General features: G+C 54.6%; 6 protein-coding genes and 1 non-coding gene across 7 annotated transcripts; 4 read left to right on the forward strand and 3 right to left on the reverse strand.

Annotated features, from left to right (window-relative positions):
• Window positions 1-93: 93 nt before the first annotated feature.
• N656DRAFT_t116 lies at window positions 94-190 on the forward strand. Its single transcript has one exon. It is a non-coding gene; the product is annotated as a tRNA-Ile (tRNA).
• Window positions 191-680: 490 nt separating this feature from the next.
• On the reverse strand, window positions 681-2,165 carry N656DRAFT_800648 (uncharacterized protein; the record flags this gene model as incomplete). The annotated part of the gene is made up of 2 exons (XM_064818032.1): window positions 681-740; window positions 795-2,165. The coding sequence occupies 2 exons, from the start codon at window positions 2,163-2,165 to the stop codon at window positions 681-683; spliced, it is 1,431 nt and encodes a 476-aa protein (XP_064667305.1).
• Window positions 2,166-4,152: 1,987 nt separating this feature from the next.
• N656DRAFT_847504 (uncharacterized protein) lies at window positions 4,153-7,498 on the forward strand. Its single transcript, XM_064819269.1, has 4 exons — window positions 4,153-4,580; window positions 4,635-4,928; window positions 4,984-5,093; window positions 5,145-7,498. Exons 1-4 carry the CDS (start codon window positions 4,449-4,451, stop codon window positions 7,234-7,236), a joined length of 2,628 nt encoding a protein of 875 aa, XP_064667306.1. The 5' UTR covers window positions 4,153-4,448; the 3' UTR covers window positions 7,237-7,498.
• Window positions 7,499-8,381: 883 nt separating this feature from the next.
• Window positions 8,382-8,872, reverse strand: N656DRAFT_782580 (uncharacterized protein). The gene has a single exon (XM_064815787.1). It carries the CDS (start codon window positions 8,678-8,680, stop codon window positions 8,492-8,494), a length of 189 nt encoding a protein of 62 aa, XP_064667307.1. The 5' UTR covers window positions 8,681-8,872; the 3' UTR covers window positions 8,382-8,491.
• A 1,840-nt stretch (window positions 8,873-10,712) lies between these two features.
• On the reverse strand, window positions 10,713-12,223 carry N656DRAFT_715284 (Zinc/iron permease; the record flags this gene model as incomplete). The annotated part of the gene is made up of 5 exons (XM_064812035.1): window positions 10,713-10,747; window positions 10,813-10,940; window positions 11,002-11,882; window positions 11,936-12,078; window positions 12,139-12,223. 5 exons carry the CDS (start codon window positions 12,221-12,223, stop codon window positions 10,713-10,715), a joined length of 1,272 nt encoding a protein of 423 aa, XP_064667308.1.
• A 2,462-nt stretch (window positions 12,224-14,685) lies between these two features.
• On the forward strand, window positions 14,686-16,418 carry N656DRAFT_782584 (COX15-CtaA-domain-containing protein). The gene is made up of 2 exons (XM_064815788.1): window positions 14,686-15,042; window positions 15,095-16,418. Exons 1-2 carry the CDS (start codon window positions 14,714-14,716, stop codon window positions 16,215-16,217), a joined length of 1,452 nt encoding a protein of 483 aa, XP_064667309.1. The 5' UTR covers window positions 14,686-14,713; the 3' UTR covers window positions 16,218-16,418.
• Window positions 16,419-16,621: 203 nt separating this feature from the next.
• N656DRAFT_838885 (Rad4-domain-containing protein) lies at window positions 16,622-20,678 on the forward strand. The gene is made up of 4 exons (XM_064818883.1): window positions 16,622-17,595; window positions 17,648-19,391; window positions 19,728-19,913; window positions 20,018-20,678. Exons 1-4 carry the CDS (start codon window positions 16,720-16,722, stop codon window positions 20,566-20,568), a joined length of 3,357 nt encoding a protein of 1,118 aa, XP_064667310.1. The 5' UTR covers window positions 16,622-16,719; the 3' UTR covers window positions 20,569-20,678.
• The last annotated feature ends 26 nt before the right edge of the window (window positions 20,679-20,704 follow it).

Below are 20,704 nucleotides of genomic sequence, written 5' to 3' on the forward strand. Positions count from 1 at the left end.
CGTAACGTGTTCTTGTTTATCATACTTGCTGTTACCAGGTATTCAGACCCATGAACATAGGACTCAACAACGGAATGCATAATTGTCTTCCGAGCCCGGTTAGCTCAGCTGGTTAGAGCGTCGTACTAATATTGCTTAGCGGCTATATTAAGTAATGCGAAGGTCAACAGTTCAATCCTGTTACTGGGCAGTTTCTTTTGTTTTGTTTTTACCTCCTATTTTCGCGTCACTGTAAATGGTGATGGTGAGTGACCTTTATTCTGGTCGCTTTTAGTGACCTTTATTCTGGTCGCTTTTCCACTTTGTCCCAGGAAACTGGCCTCTCATTTGACTGGAAATAGAAGTGATTCTGGGAAACTTCACCCTGCTTTTGTGACATGTCCTATAGAACTCTTATAGAATACCGCGAGTCAGTGGCTGAGCAGAGCCCTGAAATCAGTGAAATGTGTGGTCTTTCCAGACCATGCGGACCGAGGACTTCACACAAGAGAGCTCGCAGTCATGACAAACACAAAACCATACGCTGTTCTATTCTATATAGTCATTGATCATACAGATCATTAACGCCGCCAGATTGTCACTACCAGAATGAGCCTCTGGCGCACTGCTCTCTAATCATACAGTTCCGTAAAACAACAACATCCCCATATTCGGCAAAAGCCTAGTACGCTGGCGGCTTTTCAGCCTATAGGCGCGCAGGTGAAGGGTTCGGAGACCGCTCCAATGGCGTACTGGTGTTTCTAGGGACATGGTCAGTTATCGTGGACGCAATGAAGAGCAATATGACTACTCACAATATCCCAAATGCTCGAATACGTCCCAACACCGAGCACAATGACGCCCACAGCAAAACACAAGGCATTGGTGGCTGACAAGGCGAGGTTCCTGACCTCGTACCACTTCCCTTCCTTGATGAACATGAACCACATTATAGCCGGGAAGTAGAATGTGAAGCCCGATACGAACAGGGACGAGCAAATAGCCAACAGGTCAGAGAAGAAGGGAATCGCACTGGCAATGACCCAGGCCAGAATCGTGATGATGGCGTCCAGGCCGATCCAGGTGGCCCAGCCCATGGGGGTGTTGACGTAGCGGACGATCGAGTTCTTGAACGCGCGTACGTGAATGTAGCGTGCCGCCACGGTGGTGTTTATGCTGCCCGAGATGAAGATGACAGGGATGGCCACGCCGAAAGCGATTTTGGACACCAGCGGACCGGCAGAGAGCAGAGCCGGGGACTTGACGTCGGGGCCGACGAAAGCGTAGATTAAGGCGCCAGTGAGGGTGTAGAGAAAAATCTCAAAAACGCCAAGCGTGATGATGGACTTGTCGAAATCCTTGGGGGTGTGCATCTCGTCCATGAAGCTGAACTGGCTGAGCGCAAAGCTGTAAGCAAAGACGATGTTGCTGACGGCGATGAATGCTTCGGCCAACGTCAGTCCCTCCTTGGGCCAGGCCGACCATGCGACAGCCGAGAGACCGCCGGTCGAGTCCCCAGCACGAATACCGGTCGCGATGATGGTGATGAATATAGCGACAATAATGGACACAAAGTCGATGTAGCCAAGTATAGCCATCTCGGAGAAAGTGGGCGGGATCGCGACGAGGAACAATATAATTGCCGAGACGACAGTGAAGACAATGGTGCATGCGCCGTCGTCCGTGAGGTTGTCGAACATGATGGCGCCGGTCAGGACATGGGAGCCTGTGGTGAAGACGAGCTGGAGGACGAACATGACGCTGATAACCTCGTAACCGATCTTCCCAAACATCATCTGGCCAGCGTCGGCGTAGTGCGATATTTCGGGGTATTTCAGCTTGACTTGGCCAACGACGTAGCTCGAGTACATGGCGATGAGCCCTATCCCGACACACAGGATGACGCCTGCTACCATGCCCAATGTCGCGAACACGCTGGGAAGACTGAGACTACCGAGAGCGACGGCAGTGACGATCAGGACGATAGTGAGGCGCTTCCATCCAAGACGGTGGAAATGCTCCTCGCCTTCGGCAGCCTTCTGCTTCTCAAAGTCCAAGCGCGAGGTAGCGCGCACCTCGCCCACAATCTCGCCGGATGCTGAACTCATGAGGGCGTAATCCGGGCTTTCGGGAGCTTGACCTTTCCCTAGAGGTTTCCCCTGAGGGACGGTATCGATGGCCGCCATTATCGCTCGCGCAGTGCCGGTGCCTCTTTCGCCGCCGGGGTTTGTAGCTGGGGCTATGTCCTGTTGAGACTCTCAATGAGAAGGCAGATCTAAGACTGAAAAAAGTTGCAGAGTAAATCGAGCTCGACCTAGTGTAAGATAGGCTGCTTGGAAGGCGATAGCCTGATAACCAGAGGCCAAGGGAAGTCGCGGCCTCACAGCGTCGACTTCCCAGGTGGCAGAAGAGACAACACCGTGAGGGAAGATGGGGATAACTGGGGAGAACGGGGGAACATGGGGCAAAGAATGGCAGTTTATGAAGCCGAGATCTGCGAAACCGCGGAACAGGGACGAGGCAAGTATGTACAAACCCTGCTTGGAGTGGCCGACTTTCGGCCGAGAACAGATCCCAGGGCATTCGGGGTGGGCGGCTTCGCCGCCACCAGCATAGAGAAGGTAGGTCTCTGGGGGAGTTCCCCAACCTGGAAGACATTGCGTCGCAGAGGGTGTCTTGGTTTATCCTGCTCATGGACAAGACGTCATTTATGAGGATATATTTGCGCCGGATTTACAAGTTTCCAGTCTGTCTAACTGTCACCTCTTCAGCAGTCTGATAGTGCAGCTATCAGGTGGCATCTCGAGGCAAGTTGAAGCCATCGGTGTGTTAGGGCTAACTGTATTGGTCAGCAGCCAGTACAGACCGAAAAAACCTGCCACGCGTTAGAGAAAAAAGGGTCTTGGGAGTTGGGATGTGAGGCTGCCAAGTCACTAATGAAACTCCATCTCAACGATTATCCATGAATCATGACTTACATGGGTGGAGCATCCAATGAAGTGCCGCATCGGTTCCTGGGAAGGAAGGTAGGGCCGTCAGCCAGATGCCGTTCCCGAAGCTTCTGCCTGAGCGCCCAGTCCGGCAATGTACGCCTTAAAAAGCTTATCCAAACCGTAGCCGTATTTTCAGCACGTCATGATTGGGCTCAGTATTCCCCTCATGTTCCCAGGGGAATGGCCGTTGTACATTCGCAAAGAAGAAGGAACTACAGTGTATCCCGAGATCGGTATGTCCATGTCAAAGATTTCATGACTCGGGACAGTCTTTGCCCAATTCGATGTCCCCATTTGTGGCCCCCGCCTGTAGGGTGGACTGGTGGACACGAAGAAATGGTGGCTGGTTGGCCACTCAGTCACGGTCTCCATCTCCAGCTCCCCATGTTGAGATGAGGAACCGCACACGGAAGGGCCGACTCGACTTGCGACGTTCATCCGAACGTCCAGGTTGGTTCCAGCAGACAGACGGACATAAGGAGGTGCCGAGGAAGACCAGTACCCGGCGGCCCCGGCCTGGCTCCAGACTCTCAGATACCTCACTGTTCTATAAATGCGCAATACATTGCTGGAAATATGGGATACTGTTCAGCCGCGTCAGCAATGCAAGGCCTGATCCTCAGAACATGCTGAGTTATGAGGATTCAAAGCTCCTCTAGTCTTCAGAACACAATTCATTGCTGGTTCGTTCGTTAGCGCAGAACTCCCGACAGGGGTCCTGGTCTCAAATTCAAAAAGATCTCTCTCAACACTGAAGAAAGCTAACACAGCGTAAGAAAATGGAGCATCTAGTAAAACTCTAAACGGCCGTTTTATTTCAGTCCTACTTGTAGGAAAAGAGTGGCTGTTTTGCTGTTGAAACTCGAATTCTTGGGTTGATCAACCCTTGCCTTTAAGTCAGGCGCTACCGAACAAACCAGGGGGGCATTGTATATCACAACAAGCGTCATGACGTAGTATTGGGCCAACTCAAAGTCGCTGTGTCCCCTTTTTTATTTGTTTTTGGCTGTTGGTGGATTTTTCGTCGATATCCGCTCTGCCGCTCATTAGAATAGGGAAAAGGAGGGTTGCGAACCCTTGCAAGCAGATTGATGTGGGGTTCCGCCACAGTGACTGACATCAGGCAAAACGTCGAATGAGGCGTTCTGCTTCAGGAGGTGCCCCACTTGAAGCTGCTTACCCACAATGGACAAAGTAAACAAACGCGGCAAGCCTCTCCAATCATCATCACGCGTAGCAATTGCGATTCCGAGTTGCGACTTCCCCGTTCCCATTACGCTCGCAAACATCCGAACATATCATCGCCAATTACTTGCAGCTTCATTCAGACGGTTTCCTTCTACTGTTGCGCCGTAACTATTCCGTCCTCAGAACGGGCTATGCGCTTCTTGTAAGCGGCACCATTGCCTCCCGTCGCAACCAACAAATCCCAACCGAAACGACCGAACCGACTTTCATCCAGCGAAGTAAATAGCAATGGACTCCTCCGACGAACAATATATCATTTTTGAGAATCGCCTAGCCTCGTTTCGAGGCTCTCAGCCTGTTGTAAAGGGCCGAGTCTCCAAGGCATTCCACTGGCCGCACAAGTCGCTTTCTCCTGTCGCGGTACGACAGCAGCCCTTGAAGCGCTGCGCGACTCTAGCTGACGCATTGAATTAGCTTGCGAAAGCCGGATTCTTCTTCGAGCCTCACCCAAAAAGCCCCGATAATGTGGTGTGCTTCCTATGCGCCAAATCGCTGGACGGGTGGGAAGAGCACGACAACCCGATAGAAGAGCACTTGAAGCACTCTCCGACGTGTGGGTGGGCCATCACGGCAGCAATCGAGGCCGGCGTGGGAAACTATCGGAAGGTCCACCCTTTAGACCCGGCCATGATCGAGGCGCGGAAGGCGACGTTTGCCGGCAGGTGGCCCTACGAGTCAAAAAAGGGGTTTAAGTGCAAGACCAAGAAGGTAGGCGCGGTTAAGCGGTGGGTGCTTTGTCGCACAAGCTAACTGGCAGCCGCAGCTCGTCGAAGCAGGATGGAAGTACACCCCATCGCTCGATGCCGATGACATGGCAACATGTGCTTATTGCCAACTTGCGCTTGAGGGCTGGGAATCAGACGACAATCCATAGCAAGTTCCGTTTCAAAGCCTCTTCTCCGAGCAATGCTAACCGCAATACAGCGACGAGCACTACCGGCGTGAGCCCAATTGTCCATTCTTTACCCTCATAAGCCAGTATCCAGCACCGAAGAAATCGGGGCGAGCCAAGGCGCCAAGATCGTCTAAGGCATCGAGGCTTTCAGTCCAATCCATAGCGACTGTTGCCACAGGCATATCAGACCTTGCATCCGCCGCTGATATCACGGCCGATCATGACGATAGTGTCATGACCACTGCCTCCAACATGACACAGGGCGGAAAGAGGATGGCGAGGAAAAAGAAGGCGGGCCCTTCCAAGGGCCGGAAGACCAAAGCAAAGAAGGAAGATGTGGTGGAAATTTTGGAGGATGAACCGCCGCAGCAACAAGTTCCGCCGCAGAAAGCTCCCAGAGGACGAAAGCGGACAAGTGACGAGATGGAGGATCCCATTGCTGCTGATACCGAGGAGCCAGCTCCCAAGAAGCGGACCGCACGTGCCCGAGCAAGCAACGCTGTAGAAAACGCCAACTCGGCTGTGCTGCTGCCGGACACCGAGATGGTCGATGCCGCGCCGACGAAACAGGCCACGACCCGGAAGAAGGCGCGAGCCTCCCATGCCAAAAAGGCACGTAAAACCTCGCAGTCATCGCTGAGGTCCCAAGTGTCTCCTGCCGCATCCCGGGTTGATCTTCCAGATGACGATGAAATCGAGTGTCAGCTCGAGGCTGATCTAGAGCGTTATCAGTCTGATACTGAAGAACCTGCCGTAGGAGAGGCGGCCGCTGATTCTGGCTCCGAAAAACCTAGGACGCCAGCTCGTGCGAAAGGACGCGGCAAGACCGCCAATGCGCGCAAAACGAGTGGCCAGATGAAGCCGAGGAGTGAGGCTTATGCAATGTTCGATCCGACGCCTGTTGAGCCAAACCAGGCAGAAATTGAAGCTGAGTTCAAGGCGCTGGAGGCCGAAATGGACCTAGAAGAGCCAGAATCAGAAACTCTGGTAGTCCCTAAGAAGGGACGCAAGGCTGGGACACGCAAGGCATCAAAGCAGACGAAGAAGGCCAAGGAGCCCGAGCCCCAATCAGATCCGGCAGATCCAGCAACGGAGCACATCGCGAACCCTCCTGAGTCACAGTCCCATGTTCTAGAAGAGGCACGGCCGGCAGAAACAGAGCCGGAGCCGGAGTTGGCGGACCCTGATGCCAGTACGGGCACTGTTGTTAACAAAGCTACCAACCGCCCTAGCATGGAGAAGCGGGGAAGAGGACGCCCATCGAAAAAGTCGACCGCTTCTCAGGCTTCAATTCAAGAGTCGGAGGAGCGACGGCGATCCCCGCTGGAGCCTGAGGTGCAGTTCGGATCGTCGCGCAATCGCGAGTCGCTTTCTTCACTCAAGGGCAAATCCGGAAAGATTGCTAGGAAACCCGTGCCCGCTGCTGCCAAGCCTTCGACTCCGGCTGAAGTTAACCACTACGGCCCAGCCGTACAACCGCCGGTCAAGACGGAGAAAGCGCTCCCCTTGCCCCCGTCATCCGCAACACGCTTGTCTCAGCCTCCAGCAACACCACCCCGGGCACGCACCACTCCCTCCGCATCTGCCAAACAGGCGGCCATTTCGCCGTCACAATCTCCGCAGTCCTCTGACGCCGAGAACCGGCCACCTTCAAGTGCCGCAGCATCCGGCGCCGCCATTGACAAGCGCGTTGCGCTCGCGCCGAAAACCGCCACTCCCATGCACAGCAGCTCGCCGGAAAGACGCAACAACAACAACAACAACAACAACAACAACAACAACAACAACAACAACAACAACAACAACAACAACAACAACAACAATTTTGTCGCAGGCTTGCAAAGCACCACGCCGTGGCAGCCAGCCGACCTGGACCTGCTGTTCTCCCCGACCAGCTCCCACGATGCGGACAACAAGGAGAACGATGGCGTCTCAAGGCTTTTGCGCAGGGGTGCCGCGCTCACCAGCCCCGAGAAGAGGATGTCTGTCGAGGAGTGGATCTATCATAACGCCGGACTGGCCGAGCAAAAGCTCAAGAATGAGTGCGAGGCCATGGTGTCGGCCTTTGAGAGGGAGGGGGCGAGGGCAATTCGCGTCCTGGAGGGACTCGTTGTTGACTAGGGTTTCGGGTTTCGGTTGTGAGAATTCTTGTCAGGGGTTTGGCGGTGTGTATTTGGTCGGGGTGTTCTGAGTATAAAGGCTCGGTTTGCAGAGTGTAGGCTATCCCTTTTGGCGTCAGAGTGTCAGGGTTTTGTCTGTTCAATATTTGTTTATGCTGGTGGCTTCTTGCTCCCCAAGTCTACATTGTCCAGTTGTATACGGAGTACAGAATTTTGTACCGCAGCGCCTATGTTTGTCGCTGTCAATCTAGAATCTGAGCTTGACTTTGCGTGCTGATTACTGAATAATTCCTCTTTGGTTTGTGTCAGGAGAACTGCTCCTTAACAGGAAGTGCTAGGTGATCTAGTTGTCTTCATGTTCACCGGGGATGGAAAGACAGGGGAAAGGGGTACGAGCAATAATCGACTTCAGTGGCTGGCGATCTTATGCCAGCCCCTAACACCTATAGGAGACTCTCCCAAGCACAGAAGCCGAATGCCTATCCCAAACAGGCTTTTTCGGCCTACAACAAGAGGCAAGGTATGCTACACAAGGAGAGCAGCAGTGTAATTACTCAGGGATCAGTCTGCCACCCCCACAATAGCAGGTTTGGTGCTTTCCCTTGTCTTTAGAGGTCAACAACATGTACAATGGTCTATCGAATTACCCCCCGTAACTATGTCACGGAGGGGAGGAAAGGAGGGTGTCTCGTACAATCGTTGAGGCGATCAGCCCCTGGCCATTGCCGCGACCACATTACCACCAACACCACCAACAGCAGCAGCACCGGCAGAAGCAGCATTGAACAGCCGGGCCCATCCTAGTTACTAACGCAATATGTATGCTCCAGCGCGCCGAGTAGTCCCATCCAATCACATCAGTCCAACCGCAGTCCGTTGCCGGTACGTTGGCGCCTTCAGCCAACTATTGGGGGAGTTGTTCCTCGTTCACGATCCACAGGGCGTGAAAGACACCCGGAAGAAACCCGCACAGCGTAAAGCAAACGTTGATGCCCAGCTCAGGCCTGACGCCACGCTTGAAGTAGACGGCTAGGGGCGGAAAGAGGACCGAGGCCCAGATGAGGACTGAGGGGGCGGCTGCCGGCGCCATGAGGTTGGTCGTGTATATTTGGTTGCCGCTCCCCTGCCTCGTATCTTCCCCTAGCCTCGAGTTCCAAGGTGACGATGCTCGTCGTTTCACCTGCTCAAATGGCCCGTCTCGAATTAGAATGGAATCAGGTGGATATCACACAGACGGCGTGCAGCACGCCAGGCAACTAGCCGATCAGTGTAAGGAGGATGTTGACTGCCAGTGTTCCCGAACAGCCCCGCTTGAAGGAGACTGCTAAAGGGGGGAGCAGGACGGCGATGAGGATAAGGATGGTGGTGCCTGGGTTGGAGGTGGGCTGTGATCCCTGATCGATTATTGCTGTCGTTGTGGTCGGCGGATGGTTGGTTTCGGACATGGCAGTGGGTGTGCTTGGGTTTAGGATGAGAGAGAGACGGGCAGGTCGATGAGTGGAATGACCTACCTGTGTATTGCCTCAGCTGGTACGTGAATCTTGTGGTCCGGTGAATCCGGGATGCGCGAAAAAGATTTCTTGGTGTCCAAGACTCGGTCTTCTTAGGGCAATGCGATGGTCTAATGCTGATGTGCTAGAATTGAAGGCGAATCAATGATTGCTGCGTTGCTTCAGGATAGGGAGTATGATCGTTATTACTGTAGAGTGAGTATTGGAGAGAAAAGGATTCTTCATCGGCCACCTCAGAGAGAGTGGCCATCCACTCTTCTGTCAGGTCATCGTCTCCATGACCCTCTTCGTGCTACAGTATCTCTTGCCATTCTTGCATTGTGGGCATAGGCGGCAGCTGCAGCCTTCGCTACAAGCGAGGCTATTCAAGGTGGAAGGCAAGCGCTCCTTCTCAATCATTGTCAAACCAGGAATTGTGAGTACCTTGTAGTCACTCGGAGCCAGACAGTCTGGCGTCTGGGAGGGCAGGTGGTGTACCACCTAACCTGATTGATGATATATTCGGGGAAGGAAGTGGTGCCAGCACGGGCAACGAGAAACCATTGGGATGAATTCCAGCAATCGATTTCAAAAACCAGGTACCTTAGTTACAAAATAGAATAGCAGCAAAAAAGAAAAAGTTGAAAAAAAAAAGATGATTGTTCCAGGAATCGAACCCAAAAAAGAGGCAGGCATGTGCCTAGACAACAGTCTGGGACAGTAACATTCGTCAACCAGAGGCCGTCCGGGGATTTTCTCAGCCCGCGCTTGGAACCGCTACGCCAAATCGCCATTGAAATGGTTCAATGAAATGACGTACCGGCTCCTGTTGGCGACCAGGAGCCGTAAACTTCCCTATATACCCCCACCCACAGACACCATACAGTCATCAGATGAATAGCCGCCTTTGTTGCCTTTCCTCAAGCCTTGTGAGTCTACAGCATCACCGCCCAACCTCCATGGTGGTTATTCTTTGAGAACCCCCGTACTTGTTCCCGCCCATGCCTTGTCTGACGTACTACCGCGAGAGAACAGATACCTGGTGAAGAATACTTGAGTTCAATCCCCAACCAGAGCCCGGATCTCGAGGGACCTGCCTGTAGGCTGTAACCTTCCCTCCCGCACGATCGGCACCCCCTGCCTAACCTCGATCAACACAGCCACGCTCGCTACCTATGTAAGTCAGATACATAGTACCGGATTACGGAGTACCCTACAAAGAAATCCTAACCCCAAAGACACAACAGGCTTGATGATGTATTAGTATGCAGGTGTGCCTCCCTTTTGTTTTTCTCTCATCGAGGTTTCTGGATTACTTGAATCTCAACCTACATCTTTCTTCCACTGCCTGAGGGCGTCATGGCTAAGCTATGTTTTGATGTGCGCATGTACACTACTTATACTACGTACAGCCCTTCATACTATACAGCCACTTTCCAAGATACTATCCTTGCCAGGCGTACCATACTGTTTGAATCCCCACTAGTCGATGGAGTATTGTTTCTCTCTCCATCTGTCCTTTTCCAAACATCCAACCGTGTGATGAGCCTCCATCTTCCCGCGATGTGCCCAAATGCTTTGCTTGACACTTATTCCTCCTTGTATCAACCTTTAGCTATCAGCCGACCGTGTTGCACCAAGGGTAAACTTGTCATATTCTCCTTTGACCATCGCAACTCAAAGGGTAAATGGACCACATGGTGAAAAAAGAAAGAAAATCTTGTGCTGTAACAGGACATTGCTCAGGATCATGGGCCTCAAGCCTTCAGGGGAAGCAGTCGGCCATTGTCCTGCCCCAGTTTGTTGTTTTGGTTTCCGGTATTCTTGCCCAGGATGTATCTTGGCGAGCGAATCTCGCGCAGAGTAAGGAGATACCGGCGTTGCAAGCGATCATGTCGGTGTGGTTCGGTTGCCAGGAGTTACTGCCAGAGGGAGCTACTAGGGGTTCTACTATCGCACAAATTGATGCCCATGGCGCTTGTATATCTTATGCAAAAGCACCGACAATAGACATGCCAATGGCTATAAAAAGTAAAATCATCAGGTCGACTGTTTCTGATTAAGAACGGGAAGTGGGGAAGTCTTACCTCCCAGTATCACCCAAAAGAAGGCCGTCATCCTGTCCTTCTTCGTCATGGTCCTACTTGCTTCCTCGGATAAGAAGTCCTCAGCCAACAGGTCGACAAGTGCAGCGTACAGAAGCAGGCCAGACGAGCTATGATGCCGTGTTAGCTTATTCTTGGAAGCCAAACAGAGTCTCCCCAGACGCCTCTTACATTGCATTGAACACGCCCACTATGATCAGGCCGAACGCGCTGTTGGGATCGTAGGAATTCCTCGCAATAAGACCAATGGCCTGCCCAATTGGCGCGGTTGTTCCGAAAGCAACAACCAACACCCACGGGCGGATGCTGCCACGGGGGTACGGAACGGCGGCGATACGGGAACCAAGACCGAGACCCTCAAACATCTGATGGAAGAGGATAGCAATGAGAAGAATGAGAAACCCATCAATCGTGATGCTGACAGTCATGCCGACAAAGACCGAGTGGAACAGGATGCCGCCCTCGAGGAGAGTAATGTTCATCGACATCTTGCGGTACACAGCCGGGTCAACCGCCTGTCCCGTCTCAACGTCAATGTAAGGCGAGTTCCCGTCTGCCAGTGTGGTGAGAGCGGACTGGCGCTTGGCTGAAAAATCGCTTTCATGCTGCTGGGAGCTTGCCTTGATCATATTGATCATCTCGAGTCTCTGGCGAACATACTGCTCATAGAAGACGATGAACCAAGGCGGCATCTCGGATTGGACACCATCGGGGTCGGAGAAAGGGTTCCCGCGCTGGTAATCCTTTACCTTTTCCTCGTACATCTTCTGTGCCATCTTTTTCTCGTACTCGACATCCTCGATCTCGAACTCGGTGTCGCTCGTGTATCTTGGGGGTCGTCGAGGTGGATCGGGCCGGTGAGAGTGCTGCGTCTCAAAGCCCATGGGGCCGCCGTGAGAGTGACCGCCCATCTTTGTGTTCATATACATCTCAATGATAAAGAGACAGAACATGGAGGCCATCATGATGACACCGGGTAGAGCTGGATATTGATCGGTGAACAGATCTGGGAGGCAGGGATCTGTCAAATTCCCAAAGGCCACGGGCAGCAGCTATCCAACCGTCAGTCTCTCGTTACCACTCTAACCTGCGGCTGCCTGCTTACATGAACGAACGCAGTAGCGACCAACACGCCAGTTCCAAAGTGCTTGCAAATAAAGAATGCCCTTTTCGGCACCTTTACCCACTTGACCTTCTTCGCAACGACGGGAAAACCGGCGCCGAAGATGGAGGCGGCTAAAACCATGACTGAACAGGTGTGTCAGTCGAAAAGTGAACAGAGGCAGGCAAATCATCATAATCACTTACACAAAGCCGCGACGTGGAGGGGAAGATCGTACTCGCCGACCTCCTCGCCGCTACCACAAAGCGGCTTCCCCCCTGTGAGGTCCATTTCGGAGACCTGCCCCGTGGCGTTCTGGGCCATTACTGTTCTCAGGGGCAGAGCAGACTCCAGGCCTCTCACCCAGGGCTAAATAGCAGCAATGGTTAAAGCTACAAACGAAGCCGCGCCGCGGCTTCAACGAAGTGAAGATGAAGAGAAAGGGAAAGAAAAATAAAAGAGGGTAGTTCGTAAGGCCAACCATCCAGGGGCGGCGGGGGAAAGGGAAGGGAAAGGGAAAGAAAGCAAATCCAAACCGGCCAAGGTGAGGAAGGGAATAAGTCCTCCAGACGACTGTGAGCTGAACCAAACAACCTCAAATCGGCGGCATGAATCCAAGCTCTGGCCGTTTTTGGAGGCTTGGCCTTGCTTTTAGTATACGGCCGGACGTGCCATGATGCGGATCAGCATCTTGGCAGGCGACAGACGCTGCGAGTCGTGCTTGCGTGAGGAATGGACAATACATGAGGTAAAAGCAGCGAGCACCCTGAAAGACTGTGACGGGATGACTGATCGTCACAGCAACTTTCCCTGTCAATAGTCAGAGGATGAACACGTCCATCTTACCGTCCCTGTCACAAGCTGCCAACGCCCCTGTGCCCCTTAGCAAGCAAGCTCAGCTGCCCAATGTTGCAAGCAGCATTCCGGCAACGCTCTCGGCAGCCAGGCTTGGCCAACTGTTGGGCGAAGAATCATATCTATCCGTACTTTATCAAGCTTATTGAGTTTGAAGTAGCTTCGTAGGCTTGTGCTCTGGCGGTTCCATAAAGTATCATCTCAAGCTTGGCATTCAGCCCGTGCCTTGGGCTACAGGGGTCGTGGAAAAGCCGTGATTCGAGGCCATTCGTCTCGGAAACACATTCATTGGGACGGCAGGCAGTCTCGGACGGGTGGCGGGATATGGTTAGGGAAAGCTCGAGGGAAAGGCGCAAAGAGGGAAACTGTCAGCGAGTTGTTGTGAAACAGGCCCACTTTCATGCTTCTCGGCAGCCGCTCCCGAATGCAAGTGGGGCAGTTTGAGGCAAGCGTTACAGTATCAACTATCGGCTTGTACCAACTCGGTCTCAGCATGGATTTGTCGAGGCGATGGAAGTCGTAGAAGTTTAGAAGAACAAGACAACTGACTCGGTGAGGGGCTTCGTTCCTCGGCTCCTGAATGCTTGGGCAAGTATGACTCGACCGGCGATGCTTCCTTCTGAGTGCAGATTCTCTTGCTCCAGCGGCGAGCGACCAGAGATGCTGGATAATAAGTGTATTTCGCCTTCTGGGGGTTCCATGTTTCCAGCTTCGGCAGAACTTGCCTTGCCCTGGGGTAGTTCTACCTACTGTAGGTCGAGATCCGGGGTCTATGCACACGTAAGTCATGGGGAAGGACAGGGTAGGTACAATACCGTCTGAGATCTGTAAGATCGCGGGGTGTTAATGGCGGCTCGGCACTGAGTCTTGGCTTCTGTGCGGCGAACTGCGACAGGCCTTATCCGTACCACAAGCTCCATCGAAGCAACGCCATCATGGATATGTACATACGAACAGGCACATCAGGTCCTGCTACAAGGCACAGATATCAGTGCTTGTCCATGTTGATGTATGTACGGAGTACTGTATCCGTATATACACTTTTGACCAGGTATGTTGTCAAGAAGACGCTCATAGAAACCAGGGTGCAAAACGCGGACCACAGCGAGCTTGGCCCCTCACCAGCGTGCAAGCCCTTGCAAAACATCTGTAACTCTTGGCATCTGGCTCAATGCGGATCTTGGCCAGGTTGACTAGTTACAGACAGGGCAATCTTCACAAAACTTAGACGCGCTGGATGAGATGAGTGCGGCGATTGAAGTCTCGGCTCCTTGAAAGCACTCTCGACGCAATGGTCATGATGCGTGTGCGTTGGCGTCAACAATGGGAATACGGATACGACGTACGAAGTACCTAAGCCGATTATCAGTAAACAATGTAGTGGCCTGTACAATACCTCCGTACTCCGTAGCTGCTGGTTAATCAGGGGCCTTGGCTAGGGTTATATATGTACTACGGATGCTAACGGGCGTTCCAGCTTGGACCAAAGTCTGACGGCGTTTGAGGAAAACGCCCTCACCATTGCGGAGCACCGCAGAAGGACGGGACATTGGCCACGAGCGACTGTAGCACTACCTTAGAACTGGGCCTGAAGCCAAGCGCGTACCTATGAAGGAGGACAGGTCAATGGTCGATGATCCGATGCGACTCGGCGAGAAGAGGACGGAAGAGGGAGAATCAGGGTTAACTATGGCGTGGATATGGTGCGGTGCACGGGGCGCAATGGGCACTTAGCTCCCAAAAACGGTGGGCTGATCGTCAGGCACAGGAACCAAAGACAGTCCACTTCCAATTGGGAAGCTCGACTTTAATAAAATCGGCTCAGTCGGAAGCACCGTTCCAACTGCACAAACGGCAGCCATCGCCGGCGCAAAGGGCTTCAAGATGGCCTTTTTCCAGCTCGGCATACACAGGGCTGCTGCCCAGATGGCCCGCCCGCCGATCGTGTGCGGCCGATGCATGCGACGACAGCTGAATTTGGCCGCTCAGACATCGAGCCTCCTGAAGCTCCCGCGGGCGACACGACGATATGCCACGGCCGAGTCCAGACCTGCGCTCGATATGCTCAGCAATGACGTTACGAGAAAACTAGACGCTGTATCGAAGGCTGCGCCTTTGGGAAGCTCGGACGGAGCAAAATCTTCATCATTTCCCAAGACCAACGCCAGGGTGGTGGGCTACTGGCTTCTGGGCAGCGCGGCAAGCGTCTTCGGCATTGTAGTCTTTGGCGGACTGACAAGGCTGACAGAATCCGGGTACGTGAAACGGGTTCGCTGGTCTCTGCACCGAGGATTAATCAGTGCGCAGCCTGAGCATCACTGAATGGAGGCCCGTAACGGGCTCGCTCCCGCCCCTATCTCTTGCCGACTGGGAATCCGAGTTTGACAAGTACCGTGCTTCCCCCGAGTATAAGATGCTCAACCCGCATATGGACCTGGCCGAGTTCAAAAAGATCTACTTTATGGAATGGACCCATCGGCTCTGGGGACGCTTTGTCGGCCTCTCGTTTGTGCTGCCAACAATTTACTTCATTGCTCGTCGTCGAGTGACGCCGAGAATGGCTGCAACACTAGTCGGCATCTCCGGCCTGATCGGCTTCCAAGGTTTTATCGGGTGGTGGATGGTCAAGTCTGGATTGAAAGATGATCTGTTTGCCCCCGGATCGCACCCCCGTGTCAGTCAATATCGCCTCGCGGCGCATCTGGCTACCGCTTTCGCCTGCTATTCCTGGATGCTCTTGGCCGGTTTGGATGTTCTTAGGACGCACCGGGCACTCCGCGACCCTGAAGCCGCCGCAAAGCAGTTTGCGGCGCTGAAATCGCCCGCGCTAAGAGTCCTCCGCGGCTCCGTTGCTGCTCTGACAGGGCTGATTTTCATCACGGTTCTCTCGGGCGCCCTCGTGGCCGGCCTTGACGCCGGTCTTATATACAACGAGTTCCCTAAGATGGGTACAGGCTATATGCCACCTAAATCGGAGCTTCTCGACAAGTTCTACAGCCGCAGGGAAGACGGGTCAGATCTGTGGTGGCGCAACATGCTTGAAAACCCCTCCCTTGTGCAGCTTGACCATCGCATCCTTGCCACGACGACATTTAGCGCCGTGTTAGCCCTCTTTGCATACAGCCGGACGGGCAAGGTCAAGGCTTCCATGCCCAGGAATGTACGCAAAAGTGTCACAGGCCTGCTTCACCTGGTATCAGCGCAGGTTACTCTTGGCATCTGCACCCTGATCTACATGGTTCCGATTTCGCTTGCAGCCGCTCACCAAGCCTGCGCGCTCGCCCTACTGACAGGGGCGTTGGTCGTCGGCCACCGCTTGAGGGTGCCGAAGCACACGCTGGCCCTAGTACAAAGGGCGCTGAAGGAACCTGTCCGGATGAAGGGCGGGCCAACCAGCGCAAGAATTGAAAAGGCAGTTCCCGGGTTTTAACCAGATCAAGTGAACGACAGTTGACCAGAGCATGGAAAGCAGAGAGTGTAATATTCACCTGTACAAATAGGAAGCGGGATATACCCCAAGGCTTGCGGAAGCCGAGTGTAGGTTAGGGTAGTGCACATATTCTCATTTACTCCCCAATCAGGCATTTGTTCGTATATCCAGCTAATATCAAATTGTCATCGCATTCCCACTGTAAACAAACGACTGAGATGTGTCCCACGCCAGCGTGCTGAGGGCGTTGAGGTTCCGTACCCCCTCCCGTCATCACCGCGGAGTCGGGAGTCGGGAGTCAATCACACCAATTAATGACCAGCGCCGCTCACGTGACTTCGTGTGCTGATTCTGATACCCTCCTGCGCGTCCCTGCTTCCAGAGGTCGTCATTGCAGCAACGGCGGTGGAGCCCTGGACGGCTCACCAAAGAATATTCGGGCACAGAGATTGCGTACATCTTCTTGCGGCAACTCTCTTGAACCTGCCGGCAGTCAGAAAACATGGTGGGCAATAAGCGCAGTGCCCCAAATGCCCCAAATGATAGCAGCTCCAGAGTAACGCGGGCGACGCGTGCCAGCGCAAGGCTGCAAACTCAAAGCGCTACACCTCGCAGGACGACCCGAGGCAGAGATGCCGCCGTTCCAGATGTTTACCGTGAAATGCTGGCCGAGGCAAAGGCTGAGATCGCTAGGCAGGATGCCTGTGTCTCCGAGCGGCCAACGAAACGAAGGCGACCCGGTGAAACAAGTCTGCGGGCTGATGCACCGAAGGAAAGCGATGGCCAGGTAGCCAATTCCGCCAAAAGGGCAGTTGTCCACACGCTCTACGATACTGATGACGAAGACATCGAATTTGAAGACGTCGTTTTGCCTTCTCCTACAGTACAGACCATCACGAGAGACAGTGATGATGAGGAGGACGACGATGACGTTGCATTTGAGGACGTGGGAATTGAACCCGGGGGACCCTCAGCGGCGTCAGCTAGGGAAGAGCCCAAAGAGTTGACCCTGGACCTATCTGCGCACATGACAGCGACAGCCCAACGCCATGCGGAGCGCCGCAAGGCCATCAATAAAGAGGAAAAAGAACGCCGTGTCGAGATCCATAAGATGCATCTCCTCTGCCTCCTCTCGCATGTCGAGCGCAGAAACTGGTGGTGTAATGACCCCAAAGTTCAGGATGCCCTTCGGCCGCTGCTTTCCCAGAAGACTGCCGCCCTCCTAGTGCCTAGGTCCAGTCTGACACAGTTTGGACGTACAGAGGCCCTGAAACAAGGTCTCCAGGAGGCCAAGGAGATATTTAAACTGAAATTCACCATTACAGAGCGCGGGTTACGGAGGGCCTTGTGGGCAGAGGACGAGGAGCAACTCAAAACCGTAAGTTGAGTGCCTACCACTTCAAGCCGAGTCTAGACTAACTTCTCACCAGTACCATCTCCCAGACGACATTGAGTCTACCATGGACAAGGATGACTTTCTCGAGGCAGCGCAAACGCTAAAAGGCTCCCGGGATGTCGGTGCCCAGCTATTCTGTGCCATGCTTCGGGCCGCCGGAGTCAATGCCCGGCTGGTCTGCTCTCTACAACCCCTGGCCTGCGTACCCGGCGCGCCCCCGATGCCCAAGCAACAGCCCTCCCAGAAGCAGGAACGACAGCCGTCCAAGGCTGAACTCTACGCCGCAGCAGTTGCCAAGCACGAAACTAAGTTCCCCGAATTCCAAGCTGGCGCAACGGTGCCCTCCCCTCGTCGACGCCTCGGCCATCCGCACGCCGCTGCCTTCAACATACCCTCGTTGGCCGCCCCCTCTCTTTCGCCCCCGAAACCCGCCGTCTCAACACCCAAGAAAATCCGTGGAGAATCGCCATTTCCAGTCTACTGGGTCGAGGTGCTCGACGTGGCCCACCAGAAATGGCACCCGGTCGACGCGCTGGTGACGCACACGCAATGGAAACCGCGTGCGCTCGAACCGCCCGCCTCGGACGCGCAAAACAGGCTGAGCTACGTGGTCGCCTTCGAAGCCGACGGCAGCGCGCGCGACGTGACGCGCCGCTACGCAAAGGCCTACAACGCCAAGACGCGCAGGATGCGCATCGACGGCCTCCCAAATCCCCACCCCAGCGGCGGCGGCGGTGATGGTGATGGTGCTCGGTGGTGGCGCCTCGCGCTGAGGCGGTACACCCGCCCGCACCCCACCGATCTTGACCAGATCGAACTGAACGAGCTCGCCGCCGAGGAGGCCCGCGAGCCCATGCCCCGTAACGTGGCCGATTTCAAGGACCATCCGGTCTACGCCCTGCAACGGCACCTCCGCCGCCACGAGGTGCTTGTGCCAGGCGCCCAGCCCGCCGGCACCGTCAGCGCCGGCGCCAAGGCCGGCGCGGTGCTCGAAAGGATCTACCGCCGTCGAGATGTCCGGGTTGCGAGGTCACGAGAGAGGTGGTACCGCCTTGGGAGGGTCGTGAAGCCCGGGGAGGAACCGGTCAAGATCCTACCTAAGAAGAGGAGGGTGAGGAGGATGGGGTACGATGGTGATTCCCAGGAAGGGGAGGATGATGATGATGATCCGGATAAGGTCGGCCTTTTTGGTGACGCGGCCGTGGCCGGGACGCCGATCTACATGTTTGAGCAGACCGAGCTGTACACGGCGCCTCCCGTCGTGGGCGGCAAGGTGCCCAAGAACAAGTTTGGCAATCTGGACGTCTACGTTCCGAGCATGGTGCCGCCGGGCGGGGTGCATATCGCGCACGAGCGGGCCGCGCACGCGGCGTTCATTCTGGGCGTGGACTACGCGCCTGCCCTGACAGGGTTTGAGTTCAGGGGACGGCAGGGCACAGCGGTGCTGAATGGGGTTGTGGTGCCAAAGGAAGCGGAGGAAGCGGTCTGGGCGGTTGTGGAGGGCTTGGCGGATCTCGAGGCTGAGATGGAACGGGAGAGGAGGGCGAGACGGGCGTTGAGGATGTGGAGTCGGTTTTTGAAGGCGCTGAGGATTAGGGAGAGGATCTGGGCTGGCGTGGACGAGTCGGAAGAGGCGGAGGCGGGGCCTGAGCATCCGGGGCATAAAACCAAGGGCAGGGAGCCGGTGGGCTTGGAGGATGATGTGGGTATGGAGGATGCTCAGAGTGACGAGGATCAGGGAGGAGGGGGGTTTTTTGTGCCTGATGAGGAGGATGATGGTGGGGGTGGTGGGTTTCTTCTTGAGTAAACTGCTCATCGGAAGCGGCTCGTACCATAAGATGTCGGTGCTCGACAGCCAAGGGCAGTGATAGTAGACTCGGATTATCTGTCGGTATATTGACTACTTATATCGTGCAATACTGTCCTCGGTTGGGGTGTGAGGGCGTCGCATCAACCGGGGCAGCGTCGGGCCGATAAACTTGCCTCCGACGCTCTTGCGTCTGCTCCTCCACAAGTCAAGTCAACACTCCAGGTCCAGGTCAGCAACAAGACACCGATGCCGCTCCATAAAATGCACGGCAAATCCAAAGTGCAATCCTCGGACTGCCTTCCAGAGAACTGGCCGCCACACATTCCATATCTCACGGCGCCGCGATACTCTACACATCTCTCGCCGGCACACCTCGCCGGCATCCGTACCCGGCCGTCGGATCCCCCCGACCCAATCCCGGAGATTCCTCTAAACTACAAACCGGGCCCATGCCCGGCGGTCCGCATCACACCGATTACAGATCCTAGCCGTACGTAATCTCAACCTTACCTTGGCCAAAGGTCAACAAAAAATTACAAAAATTTAAGCAGTAAATGAATCCAGTAGCCAAAACTAACAGGATTCCATGAAAAGACCCCGCCCACGGCCAAGCCGGCCTCTTCGCGACCCACGATCTGCGCCCCGGCGAGCTGATCCTGCCGTACCTGGGCGAGGTGCACATCGGCACGCCGCCCTTTGGCTACCACAATAACCCTATCGTACACAGTGATGGTAGTGGTGGCAGTATTGATAGCGACGAGTATTACGACTATGCCAAATCCGACTACGACCTCTGGCTGGACCGGGACGCCGACGTGGCCGTTGACGCGGCGCGCATGGGCAACGAGGCGCGCTTTGTCAACGACTACCGCGGTGTCCCGGGTCCAAGTGTGAAGAAGAAGAGGCCGAATGCTGAGTTTAGAGTTGTGTGGGATGCTCGGAGGGGGGAGAAGTGTATGGCTGTTTTTGTAATGCCTGCTGGAAAGCGGGCGGTGGGTAGGGCGAGGGAGGTGGGGATTCAGAAAGGGGAGGAGGTGTTGGTAAGTTATGGGAGAGGGTTTTGGCAGGGGAGGAGGAGGGAGGGGGATGGGGAGAACGAAGATGGGGAGGAAGGGGGTGGTGTGGAAGGGGGGAGTGAAGTTTGATGGGGGGATGGAATGGGCATTCAACGCTGAAAGTGACATTTAAGTTGCTGACAGGCGTGTAGCGACTGTGGCGATGCCTTGAGTATCTACCGATATAGGTATCCAACATGTGCACGCCTTCACCAGATTGTACAGT

This window comes from Canariomyces notabilis (assembly GCF_033297395.1).
Source record: "Canariomyces notabilis strain CBS 508.74 unplaced genomic scaffold N656scaffold_23, whole genome shotgun sequence".
NCBI lineage: Eukaryota > Fungi > Ascomycota > Sordariomycetes > Sordariales > Chaetomiaceae > Canariomyces > Canariomyces notabilis.

What these genes read in the sequence shown, in the direction of transcription:
- N656DRAFT_847504 (XM_064819269.1), top strand. Translation starts at nt 4,449, where the DNA reads ATGGACTCCTCCGACGAACAATATATCATTTTTGAGAATCGCCTAGCC. An exon ending in AGTCGCTTTCTCCTGTCGCG is followed by an intron (nt 4,581 to 4,634) that starts GTACGACAGCAG and finishes GCATTGAATTAG; the next exon opens with CTTGCGAAAGCCGGATTCTT. An exon ending in TTAAGTGCAAGACCAAGAAG is followed by an intron (nt 4,929 to 4,983) that starts GTAGGCGCGGTT and finishes TGGCAGCCGCAG; the next exon opens with CTCGTCGAAGCAGGATGGAA.
- N656DRAFT_782580 (XM_064815787.1), bottom strand. Translation starts at nt 8,680, where the DNA reads ATGTCCGAAACCAACCATCCGCCGACCACAACGACAGCAATAATCGAT.
- N656DRAFT_782584 (XM_064815788.1), top strand. Translation starts at nt 14,714, where the DNA reads ATGGCCCGCCCGCCGATCGTGTGCGGCCGATGCATGCGACGACAGCTG. An exon ending in ACAAGGCTGACAGAATCCGG is followed by an intron (nt 15,043 to 15,094) that starts GTACGTGAAACG and finishes ATCAGTGCGCAG; the next exon opens with CCTGAGCATCACTGAATGGA.
- N656DRAFT_838885 (XM_064818883.1), top strand. Translation starts at nt 16,720, where the DNA reads ATGGTGGGCAATAAGCGCAGTGCCCCAAATGCCCCAAATGATAGCAGC. An exon ending in GCCTGATGAGGAGGATGATG is followed by an intron (nt 19,392 to 19,727) that starts GTGGGGGTGGTG and finishes ACTGCCTTCCAG; the next exon opens with AGAACTGGCCGCCACACATT. An exon ending in ACCGATTACAGATCCTAGCC is followed by an intron (nt 19,914 to 20,017) that starts GTACGTAATCTC and finishes TTCCATGAAAAG; the next exon opens with ACCCCGCCCACGGCCAAGCC.